The sequence below is a fragment of the Podarcis gaigeae genome (assembly GCF_964106915.1).
Source record: "Podarcis gaigeae genome assembly, chromosome: 5".
Classification (NCBI taxonomy): Eukaryota; Metazoa; Chordata; class Lepidosauria; order Squamata; family Lacertidae; genus Podarcis; species Podarcis gaigeae.
In genome coordinates this window covers 100,640,496-100,653,722 of record NC_139681.1, presented here as the reverse complement: position 1 = coordinate 100,653,722, position 13,227 = coordinate 100,640,496, and the positions used below count along the sequence as shown (strand labels likewise).

The following is a 13,227-nucleotide window of genomic DNA, read 5'->3' as shown; positions in this document are numbered from 1 at the left end:
GCCTGCAACCAGCTATCTGCTGTGCGTGTAAGAAGGCGAATGTAAACTCTACTAAGGATCTTGCTAGGGCAAGTTAGGAAGGATATTAATTAATATATCCTCTCTTGCCACCCTGAACATTCCCACAAGCTCCCTTTCCCCTGTTCTCCCAGAATAAGGAGGAAAGCAGAACAGAGACCAGAGGTGCTCAGGCGCAGTTTGAGACGGCTTGGGAAACATCCAGGAGAGGAGGAGCCTTAGGTGGAAAGCAGGAACCTTCAGCCTGGCAACGGCTTCATGGGGCCAAGACCTGCTGGGAAGGGATGCTGAGACCACTAGGCTGAGTTGCCTGCCATTTCTTTGAATGAAGAGTTAACTTGGCCAGCATCTGCCTCTGCCTCTTCATTCTGACCTGCATCTGACCAGGACAATGAGGCAGAGGAAGTAACTCTGGGTGGGGTGTGTGTCTTCCTTCCAGGGGGTGCCCTACTGCAGACCACCCTGTGTCCCTGGGCAATGGGACGGCCAGCAACGCCACGGCCCCGGAGCACTCCGTCCTGAGCTATGAGGACACCACCCTCTGGCCACTGGTCACCATCAACTGCATCATCGCAGCCTTTGTCTTCTCCAAGGGGAAACCCTTCCGGAAGCCCATCTACACCAACTGTGAGTTAACGGGGAGGGGGCAGCGGACCCTCACGCCCTTTTCTGCCTTTTCGGTTCATGATGACTTCTGCCCCACCCAGCCCAGCAGAGACCCCAGAACCAGCCTCGCCAGGGGTCTGGTTGTGGGCACAGCCCAGGTAGCGTTTTCCTGCAGTGCTCAGAGAGCTTTCCATGCATTGTCTCTTTGCTCCTTATCACACTCTGTGGAAGGAAGTGTGATGGTTCTAGGGGTTGCTCGTGCGTAAGCCGGTGCAAACACCTGACTGTATTGCCTGAGTGAACCTTTTCTGTCCGGACAGCCACTCACCCGTGGCTGTCTCAATCGCTGGCAGAATCTGTCAGTGGGCGTTTCTTAAACTTCTTCCAGCAAAGAAGCTCTTTGACGCCTAGTCTCCTCCTACTCTCTCTGCGCGAAAGCCTTCTGCGCAAGGAGGGCGTAGGCAGCGGAGGACCTCTACTCTCCCCGCTGGTCCCAGGCAAGGGATCATGGGACCGCCTCGCTGCTTCCCCCATCTGCCCCCCTTCTCCACTGGTGCTACGCTGATTCTCTTCCCCAGAAGATGGGCTGCCCCTCCCAATCCCGGGATGCTCTCTGGAATCCCTCTGGATTTTGCTCTCTCCCTCCGGCACTGATGGCAGCTCCCTGACAGGAAGGAAGGAAGGAAGGAAGGAAGGAAGGAAGGAAGGAAGGAAGGAAGGGCTTATCAACATTGTCACTTGACCCATATTTTGACTGCATTTTGTACCAATTATTTCCTTGTTTTTCCATGGCTGGACCTTGTGAAAATCAGATCTTACCTGTTGAATTGAAGCTCAGGGGAGCAAGATTTCTGCATTTTTCCATGCACCTGACTAGGTCCAGTGATTCAACAGGTTCAGTTCTTGGACTCAGGGGAATTAATGAGTGCAAGATGTGATCAAAATATGGGCCAGGCAAACATGGAAGAAAGGAAGGAAGGAAGGAAGGAAGGAAGGAAGGAAGCCATTGTGGTGGCAGCAGGAGCAGCCCCAGTGACCAGTCGCCCTTCCTGAGGTCCAGGGGCACATGGGAACCTGCTTGGTAATAATAATAATAATAATAATAATAATAATAATAATAATAATAATAATAATAATTTATTATTTATATCCCACCCATCTGGCTGGGCTTCCAACCAAATATTAAAATACAGTAAAACATCAGTCATTAAAAACTTCCCTATACAGGCCTGCGTTCAGGTGTCTTCTAAAAGTCCGGTAGTTGTTGTTCTCTTTGACATCTGGTGGGAGGGAGTTCCACAGGGTGGGCGTCACTACAGAGAAGGCCCTCTGCCTGGTTCCCTGTAGCTTTGCTTCTCGCAGGGAGGGAACTGCCAGAAGGCCCTCGGCACTGGACCTCAGTGTCCGGGCTGAACGATGGATGTGGAGACGCTCCTTCAGATACTGTTGTTGCCTCCCATCTCCCGTTGCTCTTCCTGACCCTACAGCCCCGCCCTCCCCCCGATTCCTGGGCTTCACTGGGGGCTCTTCCTCTTCTTGATTCCCCAGATATCTTCTCTGGCCTGCTGTGTGTCCAGCTCGGAGTTTCCCTTTTCCTTTTCTTCGCTGACCTGGACCCCGTCTACAGAGGAATGGAGGTGAGTTGGAAGTGCCTAGCGAGAGACTCCAAGGGAGGGTGGATGGTGAAGCCGGAGCTCCCCTCAACCGGCACCAGATTGGAGCGCCATGCTCTCCGCTTGGGGCAAAACGCAGAGCCCTGGGCCGGGCTGCAGGGGTGGGGGGTGCGGAAGGAGGGGGCAGGTGCCAGGCAGGTTGACCTGTAGGCGCTGCAGAAGTCTAAGCAGCTTGCAACCTCTTTCCTCACAGTTTCTCTGCACCCCAACCATCTGGAGGGTGTATGTGCTGCTGATGCTGCTGGTGGCCTTCTCCGTCTCGTTCTTCGTGGAGGTGAGCAGGCGAGCGTGATTTCAGGAGTCTGGCTGCTGGCCCATCTAGTCCAACGTTGTCTACACGGACTGGCAGCAGCTGTCCACGGTTTCAGGCAGGGGTCTCTCGGTCCCAGCGGGGATTGAACCTGCTTGCAAGGCCAACGCTCAGCTTCTGAGCTACAGCTTTTCATTTCCCCAGGAACTGGCTCAGAGTTTTCCCTTCCAGCAGAGCGCTCCCTCCTCCCAGTGCTTGCGGGAACCTGCTGGTGGTGGTTCAGGGGATGTGGAGGGGATTTGGGGGGTTAAAGAGGGTCAGGAAAGCGATCCCTCGGGCTCAGCATCCTCCTCCTGCTCACCAACAGATGATGATGATGATGATTAATTAAATTGATATACTGCCCTTCATCTGAAAATCATAGGGCGGTTTACAACATAACAAATACAAAATGAAGACACAGAATCCTAATCCTAATAATAACCCCAATAAGCCCCCTACCCCAAACACATTTTAAAGGGCATAGCATGTTGTTCATCCCAACGCCTGGTTGAAGAGGACCCTTTTCGCCTGGTGCCTAAACATGTGTAATGCAGGTGCCAGGTGAGCCTTCCTGGGGAGAGCATTCCACAAGTGGGGAGCCACCACCGAAAAGGCCCTGTTCTCATGGGGCCACCCCTCTTGCGGAGCAGGCACACGACAACGGGCCTCAGAAGATGATCTTAGGATCCGGGTTGCTTCACGTGGGGAATATTGTGGTCCTGATCCATTCCAGGCTTTAGAGGTCAAAAGCGGCCCTTTGAATGATGCCCGGAAACTAAGTGGCAGCCGGTGCAGTCGGGTCAGGATCGGTGCAATAGCCTCAAACCGTCTTGCCCCCGGTGATTAAACTAGCCACTGAATTCGCAATGAGGCAACTTTCCCCTCATAAAACAAGGACCGCAAATAGAGCAATATTGGACCTCTGAGAAGTAAAAGCATGCATATGTACTCAGTATTTGGTTTGGGCTGCTTTTGCATCAATTACTGCCTCAATGCGGCGTGGCCAATCAAGCACAGTAATCCCGTGGGCATTGAACAAGGTTTTGGTACTTTTGGCAGTGTGGGCAGGTGCCAAAGTCCTGCTTTGAAAACGAAGTCAGCATTAGAATTAATATTCTAATTTTCTGAGATTGTTAATTTGGGGTTTTCATCAGCTGTAAGCCATGATCATCACAATTATAACAAATAAAGGCTTGACATATCTCGCTTTGCATGTCATGAGTCTATCTCATATATGAGTTTCACCTTTTAAGCTGAATTACTGAAATAAAAGTTCATTTCCGAGTTTCACCTGTATAATACCAGGTAAAAATGCTTCTGTGGTTTTTAAGAATGGATGGGCCCCTTTCTCATGCTCCCATGTTCTTTGCAGGACGGCATCCTGCAGAACCACCGCCTCTGGCTTCTGATCAAGGCCCTCTTCCGCTTCCGCTCCTCCAGCCAGTACCGGAAGCTGCAGCGGCAGCTGGAGGAGGACGCCAAGTGGCCGCCCACCAGCCAGAAGGACTTTGCAGAAGAGCCCAAGAGTGGCACTTACGTCAACCCCGTCTATGATGAGGCGGGAGAGAACTAGCTGGGGAGGCCGCAGGCTGGCCCAGGAGGACTTGCCAAAAGGGACTTTTTGTGTGCAGAGAGACTGATGGAAACCCATGGGAGATTGTGCTCCTAGGAAGCCCCTCTGACGGTGTGCACAGAGCCTGCCTTTGCTCATCCAGCTCAAGGAGGTTTGCCAGGGGGGCATTTTGCTGTTGGCTCTGCCTGAGTGGGGAAACCTAGGGCTTGATCCCTGTGCCCACGCAAGAGATCTCAGCCTCTTCCACGGGGATCCAGGCTGCTCCAGCGGAAGGGACACATGAAGGAACACCGTCCGCCATGTGGAAAACAAAGACAACTCTGTATTTTTGCTTTCCAAAAGAGAATAAAGTGGGTTTTTTTTTTTCTTTTATGATCGTTGCCAGCCATTTATTTGGGGTTCTGCTACTTGCAAAAATGTGCCGCAGAGTTGGTGCATCTTTGTGTATATGGAGGGCAGGACAAGGTTTGGGGGGTTTGGGGAGGAGAGGGAAGACTTCACAGGCATTAAGATGAACGTCATTGAGTTGTCGGGTTGGAAGGGACCCCAAGTCATCTAGTCCAACCCCCTGGAAGGCAGGAATCTCAGTGACAGAATCCCTGACAGGTGGTCGTCCAACCTCTGCTTAAAAGCTTCCAAGGAAGGAAAGTCCTCCGTCTCCCAAGGTCATTCGCTCCGCTGTCAAAGAGCAATCACTGTCAGAAGCCTATTCCTGATGTTGAGTCGGAATCACCCTTTTGGTAACTTGAAGCCCTGGGTTCGGGTCCTGCCTTCTGGGGCAGCAGAAAACCTTCCAAGGGGCAGTCCTTGAAATGTTTGAAGATCCCTCTCATGCGGCCTCTCAGTCTCCTTTTCTCCAGGCTTATCGCGACCCGACTCCCTCAAACATTCCTCATAAGGCTTTGGTCCTAAATTCAGACATTCTCTCTCAAACAGTCAGAAAGTTGGTGTTTAACGTGCTCCTTCTCTGTGTTGTTATAGGAATCCAAAGGTCTCAAATATAGAATAGGTAAAGGGACCCCTGACCGTTAGGTCCAGTCGTGGATGACTCTGGGGTTGCGGTGCTCAACTCACTTTACTGGCAAAGGGAGCCGGCGTACAGCTTCCGGGTCATGTGGCCAGCATGACTAAGCCGCTTCTGGCAAACCAGAGCAGCGCACGGAAACGCTGTTTACCTTCCTGCCAGAGCGGTACCTATTTATCTACTTGCACTTTGACGTGCTTTCAAACTGCTAGGTTGGCAGGAGCAGGGACCGAGCAACGGGAGCTCACCCCGTCGTGGGGATTTGAACCACCGACCTTCAGATTGGCAAGTCCTAGGCTCAGTGGTTTACACCACAGCGCCACCTGCATTAATAATTGCACAAGGCAAACACACATACATAAGTATATAAACCACATGTCTAGAGCAGTGCAGGAGAGCAATCCAAAAGCCATCTTGGCTCTCCAAAAGACCCCACGGAAGCAGAAAGTCATCTGGGGAAGTTCCTGAAGGGATTCCTCTCCTAGATCAAGGGACCGCCTTGGCCTTAATGGTCGTGGTTTGCCCAATGCAAATGTTTTGTGTAAACTGTGGCTGGAACTAGGCGAAACTTGCTTAATCCTCAGGAATATCACCCCTTGGCCTGCCTGAGCCACAGGAACCTGGTGTGTGATGTGATTTCTGACTCTCCAGGGCAAAATACCAAAAAAACTGCTCCTTTATCCCTTTATACCCAAGACCCTATATAGAGTCCTTATGTAGGTTCTGTATCGGTAAGAGAAAATAACAAATCCATATTCTCTCTTTGGCCTCTGTTAAACACAATTGAAAGTTGGTACCAGTGACTGGTGTGATAAGACAATGGGTTAAGGTCAGAAATATGAAATTGGGGAAAAACAAGAGAGGAAAAAGTAGGAACAAGTAAAAAAATATTTCTCCCGACCACCCAGAACATGGGAAGTCCCCTCAAAAATTTTAATTTGGAATGTATAATTGTCTTTATTATTTGTATTATGCTGTGGCAAGATTAGATAGAGCTGACCTGAATTGCCTTCCTTGGCTTCTTCCACTTGGCTGCGTCTCCAGCGGCAAATGTCGATCCATTTTGTTGCACAAAAGCCGATCCATTTTGCAACGCCAGACTGTCCAAGCCAGTGCCGGATTTATGTACATACGTAAAGCTAAACAAGCTCTAGCTTAGGGCCCCGCTTTCTTGGGCCCCCCAAAAAATTTAAAGGGAAAAAAATCTGGATGTACATTTCCAAAATATAAGATAAAAAACAAATAAATTAAAACCTACCTACAGCAACAGTGTTTTGTGTTGTGTAGGTGCCTATTTTGTTATGTGCAAATGGCTTGAAATGCCTATTATGTGCCTCAATTACCATATAGCATATATTCAACACAAAAAAGTGACAATTTGTAGTTGACAAAGGACAGCTGGACATATAAAGGGCCCCATTGTTAAATATGTAAAGAGTTTTCAAATATGTCAGAAGGAAAATAAGAAAAGTTCATCATGCCAGATTTAAAGTGTTCATAAGTGAAGTAACCAAGGAAATAATTTTAAAAAGAAAAAAAATCAAATAAACAATACAATTGTTAACAATACAATTAGAAACGTTTGCTCTCTATCTGTGAATTTGGCCCCACAATCTTCTTTTGGATCTTGAAGAGTAAATCAGTTATCAAATTAATGGTTTCCATACTTCGTTGAAGGTTCCTTGCCAATAGTCATCAGTGGAAAAGCATGAATTCATCAGAAATACATTAATTCTGGTCATTTTGAATATCAGCCAATGTTCACTGGCTACAAGATTCATTAGATAGGAAGAGAGGGGAACCAGCGCTAGCACAGTGGTTTAATCATTGGTGGTGGTGCTCTGGTGTGCAGATGCTGCTCCAATTCCTCCTATTGTGAGAAATAGCAATGGTTCGTTAATTCAAGGCTACATGCCCTGCTATCTGCAGGCTCAGGGAAGAAAGGAGAACGACTCAAAGGAGCAACAGAGACATAAGCAGAGCCTTTCAATATGCAAGCCCCAGTTGAACACACAAACATGGCCAGGCTAAAGGTGCAGCAGACCACCAGGAGAAGCCAATTCGCAAAATTCTTTGTGCACCCTTCATGCTCATCCAGGGCTGTCTTACCCATGGGTGCTAGGGGTGCAGGGCACCTGGGCGCCGGGCTCTCAGGGGCGCCAGGCCGAGAGTCCGGGGCCCGAGAGTTAAGTCCGGGGAAGAGCTCGCCCGTCGGTCGGAGTGCTACAGCGCGCTCTGCAAATAAGGGCAGCTCTGCGCCACGAGTTCGGGGACGACCGAGCCAGCGAGACGCTGAGGCAGCCGGCCGGCTCTGCCCTTCTACGTGCCTGGGACTGGGCAACCGGGCAGAGGGGGGCGACTGGCAGATCTTTGTACTCCGGCGCCGCATATGCTCAGTCTCACACAGGGCCGGTCATCTTGCATGACCTCAAGGACGTGCTTTACAACCGAGGGTGAGTGCTGAAGCACTGATATGAAACGGCAGGGGTCTTCTTCGTTCCTTTAGCCACCCCAATTGCCAGTCAACCATGCCATTCTAGTATAGCTAAGCCCAGGCCCACCCTGAGGAACCTTACTTGGTGTGTGGTGAGGGTGGCTTACCTGGGCAAAATCCCTCTTCTAAGGAAAGGTCATCCACAGCCATGTCACTGTGGACATCTTCGCCCCGCATACCTTCGAGGATTATCTAGGGAGAAGCAGCATCTTCGGTCAGGATCCTAGCCAGGCGAGGCTCCCGTGCTGCTGGTTACACCTGCAGATGCATCACCTGACCGTGTCCCCCTTACCTGCACGTTTTCTCCATGAGCCACACTCACTTCACCTCTGTGCCACTGGTCCCCTTTGTTCCCGGTTTGACTCCAGAGGATCACAGGCGCGGCGCCACCAGAGATGACTAAAATGCGCAGTGTCATTGTTTGAGCTGCCCCGTACATGTGATACCAGAAGCGGAGGCAGTGGGGCCTGGAGGAGTCACAGATGGGGCTGACCAGGTGTGTGATGTCCCCTGTGTTGGTAGCACTGCCATCCAGGTAGATAAAATGGCCCTCTGAAAAAGAAATCCACATGTGAAAGAGACAGACCCCTACATGGTCTGATGGCTGGGGGGTCGGCAGCTGCTTTGCCCCCCGTGGGTCTTCTGCAGAGCAGCAGAAAACAGGCCACACAGTGACCTCATCTAAAGGTAAAGGTAAAGGGACCCCTAACCATTAGGTCCAGTTGTGGCCGACTCTGGGGTTGCGGCACTCATCTCGCTTTACTGGCCGAGGGAGCCGGCGTACAGCTTCCGGGTCATGTGGCCAGCATGACTAAGCCGCTTCTGGCGAACCAGAGCAGCACACGGAAACGCCGTTTACCTTCCCGCCGGAGCGGTACCTATTTATCTAATTGCACTTTGATGTGCTTTCAAACTGCTAGGTTGGCAGGAGCAGGGACTGAGCAATGGGAGCTCACCCCATCACGGGGATTCGAACCATCGACCTTCTGATCAGCAAGCCCTAGGCTCTGTGATTAACCCACAGCGCCACCAGCAGCCCTCATCTGGTTGGTTGCTATTATTACAAGGAGAGCACAATTCCAGCTTCCCCTTTTGCATCAGCAATCCCTGGCGGAAGCCTCTGGAATGTCTAAGACTGGTGGGCTCATGAGGGCACACGGGTTTCCTATCTGTCCTGCTCCCCCAGTGGGGATGCCCTCATTCCTCCTCACCTCCTGAAGTGTGGTCTTGGGCTGGTCCAGTGTTTAACGTGGGCGTTGGGCCTTTGTGGCGCGTCCAGTTAAAGGCGTTGGAGGCCAGCTGTTTCCAGGAGCAGAAGTCCACATCAAAAGAGCAAGAGAAATTGCATCGAGTGGAGGAACCTGACAGAGCAAGAAGGAGAAAGGTGGATGAGTACATCTTTAGCCTGATGTAGAAGACACTCCCCTAAACCTCTTTACGTTCCCTGTTCATGCTCAGGCTGGTGCGCAGCTGGTCTTGCATCATCTCAGGGTCACGCTTCTCAACCCAGCGTGAGATTTACAATACTAATAAAGTGCTGACGTAAAAAGCCAGGGATGTTTCTCTCCCCTTCCTCCTGCCACCCATGGCCCCTAAAATAGCCCAGTGGCGTAGCGTGGGTTGTCAGCACCCGGGGCAAGGCAAGTAATTTGTGCCCCCTAACCCATGGATTTGTGCCCCCTAACCCATGGATTTGCGCCCCCTAACCCTAACCCCCAGATGTTGCGCCCGGTGCGGCCGGCCCCCCTGCACCCCCACGCTACGCCACTGAAATAGCCCACACTAATCTAATAATAATAAGGTCCATGAATAACAACACCATAGAGGTCCCGGGCCCTAAGGAAGTCAGACTATCCTCCACCAGGGCCAGGGCCTTCTCAGTGATGGCTCCGACCTGGTGGAATGCTCTGTCCCAGGAGACCAGGGCCCTGCAGGATTCAACCTCCTTCCACAGGGCCTGTAAGACAGAGCTATTCTGCCTGGCTTTCAATCTGAACTTAGCCTGATCTTTTATTCCCCTTCCTTCCTTCCCCCTCTCCTTTTTATGAAGATTCCCCGCTCTGAGACCCCACAGCTAATTCTCCCCTGGTCTCTGTGCTGGCCCAAATAGGACTTTAGCCAACTAGCCCTGGTGGTCATCTAATGTTTATTGGATGGATTTCCCCCCCTAAATTGATTTTTGAATTCTGAATTTATCGTTATTCACGTTTTATACTGTATTCTAAGCTGTTTTTTGTTACATCAATTGTTTTAGATTTGTTTTTCTGAACCGGGAAGGGCAGGGTAGAAATAAAAAATTATTTATTTAATTTATTTACATTATTTAATAATGTACAGCCAAACTGGAACAGACTGGGGAGTCTCACCTGGGCAATCTTCCGCTTCTATCGAGAGGTCATCCAGAGCCACGACACTCTGGGAGTTTTCCCCCCACACCCCTTCCAGGAGTATCTAGGAAGAAGAAGCATCTCTAGTCAGTTTCAGGGGTGGACAAGACTCAGGTGCTGCTGGTCACACCTGTGGTTGCATTACCTGCAAACCTCTTCCCTGAGGTACACTGACTTCACCTCTGTGCCACTGGTCGCCTTTGTTCCCAGTCTGAGACCAGATCAACTTAGGTTTTCCGATACCAGAGACCACATAAACGCGCAGCGCCATTTTTGGGGATGTGCCATACATGTGATACCAGAAGAAGAGGCATTGTGGTTTGGTGGGGCTGCACTTTGAGCTGACCAGGTGTGCCCCCTCTTGCGAGTTGGTTTGGTTACCTTCCAGGTAGATGTAGTAGCCCTCTGAGAAAGAGAAGCACATAGGAATGTGAGGAATCCTTACATTACCTGATCCCTGGTGAGCTGTGGTGGCACTTGATCACCACAGAAAACAGGTAATAGTAAAGGTAAAGGACCCCTGGACGGTTGTCCAGTTGAAGGAGACTATGGGGTTGTGGCGCTCATCTCGCTTTCAGGCAGAGGCAACCGGTGTTTGTCCGCAGACAGCTTTCTGGGTGATGTGGCCAGCAGGACTAAACCACTTCTGGCATAACGGGACACTGTGACGGAAACCAGAGCGCATGGAAATGCTGTTTACCTTCCTGCCACAGTGGTACCTATTTATCTACTTGCACTGGTGTGCTTTCGAAGTGCTAGGTTGGCAGGAGCTGGGACAGAGCAACGGGAGCTCACTCCATTGTGTGGATTTGAACTGCCAACCTTCTGATCAGCAAGCCCAAGAGGCTCACTGGTTTGGACCACAGCGCCACCCGTGTCCCAGGCAATTGTGCCTCAACTGGCAGGTTACCACCAGCGATTGGAGGAGAAAGTTTGAGCTTCCACTGCTGCATCTGCAATCCTTGGTGGAAGGCTCTGGGGTGCCTGAGGCTGGGTGGCCCCTGGATTTCATGGAGAGTGTGAGCGTCTCCTATCTGCCCGTCTTCCCTGCCCTGGAGATATTGATCTCTCCCTTACCTCCAGAGGTGTGGTCAGAAGATGGGCCTGTGCCAGGTGAGGCTGCTCGGCCTTTGTGCCGCACCCAGTCAAAGGTGTCAAAAATTGATTGTGTCCAGGAGCAGAGGCCCCCATCAAAGGAGCAGGAGAACTTGCACTGAACAGGAAACTCTGGAAACAACAAGAGGAGAAAGGTTGATGGGCCTCCCTGGAAATGTCAGTCCAGCAGGACCGAGTGTGCGTGCGCCCAGCTTCTGTCTGCAGATGCCCATACTAGAAGTCACCCTTCTTGGAACTGAATGGGCACTGCCAATCCCTTGGTTTGTTGTGGGCCACAGCAGCCACAGTCAGAGTGAGAATGGGAAAGGTGGACATGCATCCTTGGAAGGCCCATTCCAGAGGCCCACAAGGGACAAGAGCTGCACGCAGTGGGCCCCATGCAGTCTCTGTGTTGCTCTTCCTGCAGCTGGATGGCCACTGCAGATCCATTGTCACAAGAGGGTCACGGGAAGCCCAGAACGTGAGGAGGGAAGGGCAGTCTGGTCCCTGCATCATCAACAATGCGTTTGGAGAAGAACGTCCAAGATGAGTGAGAGCTTTTGCTTTTCACGTGATGGGCTTATCTTAACAGATGTTTCACCATCTCACCAATCTTCAGTGAAGAGAAAGACTGAAAAGGATGTGTTAAGATGGACCAACCATGTTCCAGTGGTACCTCGGGTTATGTGCGCTTCAGGTTACATATGCTTCAGGTTCCGCTAACCCAGAAATAGTACCTTGGCTTAAGAACTTTGCTTCAGGATGAGAACAGAAATTACACGATGGTGGCGCAGTGGCAGCAGGAGGCCCCATTAGCTAAAGTGGTGCTTCAGGTTAAGAACAGTTTCAGGTTAAGAATGGACCTCCAGAATGAATTAAGTTCTTAACCCGAGGTACTACTGTATAAGCAAAAGCTCTCGTTGATTATTGCAATGTTCTCTAGACCCACAGTTAAGGAAATAACATATCTAATACTTTGGGAACTGGGCGAATCCAAGGTCAGCGGAGGAGAGATTCATAACCTGAAATGTAGGCTTTGGTACCTTCTCCCATTGTCCTAGAGGCCCCCCGCTTCCCCCCAATGCAGCCGATTACCACTGTTGACCCTGCGCTCCTTCTGTGGACTTCCAGGGCAATGTCTTCAAAAAATGCAGAATGCAGCAGGAGAGGATTTCAGTGCGGAAGACCACCTCCAAAACCACTCCTGATGCTCGCCAGTGCTCTGCACTCCCCTTAACAAGCAACACTAGAATCCAGGTGTGTATCCAGAGGAAACATTGGAAAATGAAGCAGAGAACGGAAAGGCCAGCAAAAGCCACAGGGGAAAATCAAGGGGATCTTTATGCCAGGAAAGCTCACCTGTGGCTGGAGGGGCTGTGCTGCTGGTGGTGGGGGTGGGGGTGATGGGGAGAGGTGTGAGAGCTGCTGGTGTCAGTCCTATGTGGAGAATTGGGAATGGAAAATGTGTCAAACCAAAATGGTTAGTTTCCAAAGGTATTGATGCCAGTTATGCAGGAGACTCCAGGAGAAGCCGGTGCCTGAAGCCTCCTTCTGGGTTCCAGACATGCAGCCTTCATCCCACACCAGGGACCCCTTGCTGGGGCTGAAGAGGAGGCATGTTTGGCAGATTGAGCCTGTGACACAACCCAAGGTGGGCTCTGAAGAACTGACAATTAACATCACCAGCAGGATTTGTTAATGTATCTATTGTTGAACATCAAAGTAACCTACTGTGGAAAACCGATTAGACAAATATTAGCATGTAAACATGAAACATGGATTACAATAGCTTGGATGTTTCTCTCTCATGCCCACAGAGCACAGCATTGCCAAAATAACAAGCTATACCGGGAATATTCAGAGCTCTGCTGATGCTCTGCTCTCCCATCCAGACACAGCATTGATCTTACCTGGGCAATCTCCCTCTTCCAGGGAGAAGTCATCCACAGCCACGACACTGTGGACGTCTTCCCCCGGTTCGCCTTCCACAATTATCTAGGGAGAAAAGGCATCTCCCATCAGCTTCATGGCCAGACAAGGCCACACCTGCAAGGGGCATCCCCTG

At 50.8% G+C, this 13,227-nt stretch overlaps 2 protein-coding genes across 5 annotated transcripts in view; one reads left to right on the top strand and one right to left on the bottom strand.

Annotated features, from left to right (window-relative positions):
* The window catches only part of LOC310844740 (putative cation-transporting ATPase 13A5), a 60,000-nt gene extending 55,466 nt beyond the window's left edge, over window positions 1–4,534 (top strand). For all 4 annotated transcript variants that reach the window (XM_083739230.1, XM_083739231.1, XM_083739232.1 and 1 more), the window contains 4 exons: window positions 458–645; window positions 2,173–2,261; window positions 2,491–2,571; window positions 3,962–4,534. In XM_083739230.1, coding sequence (XP_083595356.1) covers window positions 458–645; window positions 2,173–2,261; window positions 2,491–2,571; window positions 3,962–4,162 — 559 coding nt within the window. In that variant the 3' untranslated portion in view covers window positions 4,163–4,534. The remainder of the gene's footprint in view (window positions 1–457; window positions 646–2,172; window positions 2,262–2,490; window positions 2,572–3,961) is intronic.
* A 2,998-nt stretch (window positions 4,535–7,532) lies between these two features.
* LOC310844760 (MAM and LDL-receptor class A domain-containing protein 1-like) overlaps window positions 7,533–13,227 on the bottom strand; it is a 28,020-nt gene continuing 22,325 nt past the window's right edge. Inside the window, exons 17-24 of the mRNA XM_083739294.1 lie at window positions 13,073–13,157; window positions 12,522–12,599; window positions 11,145–11,294; window positions 10,213–10,472; window positions 10,047–10,131; window positions 8,892–9,041; window positions 7,973–8,232; window positions 7,533–7,872 (exon numbers count right to left, since the gene is read on the bottom strand). Of these exons, the coding sequence (XP_083595420.1) occupies window positions 7,759–7,872; window positions 7,973–8,232; window positions 8,892–9,041; window positions 10,047–10,131; window positions 10,213–10,472; window positions 11,145–11,294; window positions 12,522–12,599; window positions 13,073–13,157 (1,182 nt within the window). The 3' untranslated portion in view covers window positions 7,533–7,758. The remainder of the gene's footprint in view (window positions 7,873–7,972; window positions 8,233–8,891; window positions 9,042–10,046; window positions 10,132–10,212; window positions 10,473–11,144; window positions 11,295–12,521; window positions 12,600–13,072; window positions 13,158–13,227) is intronic.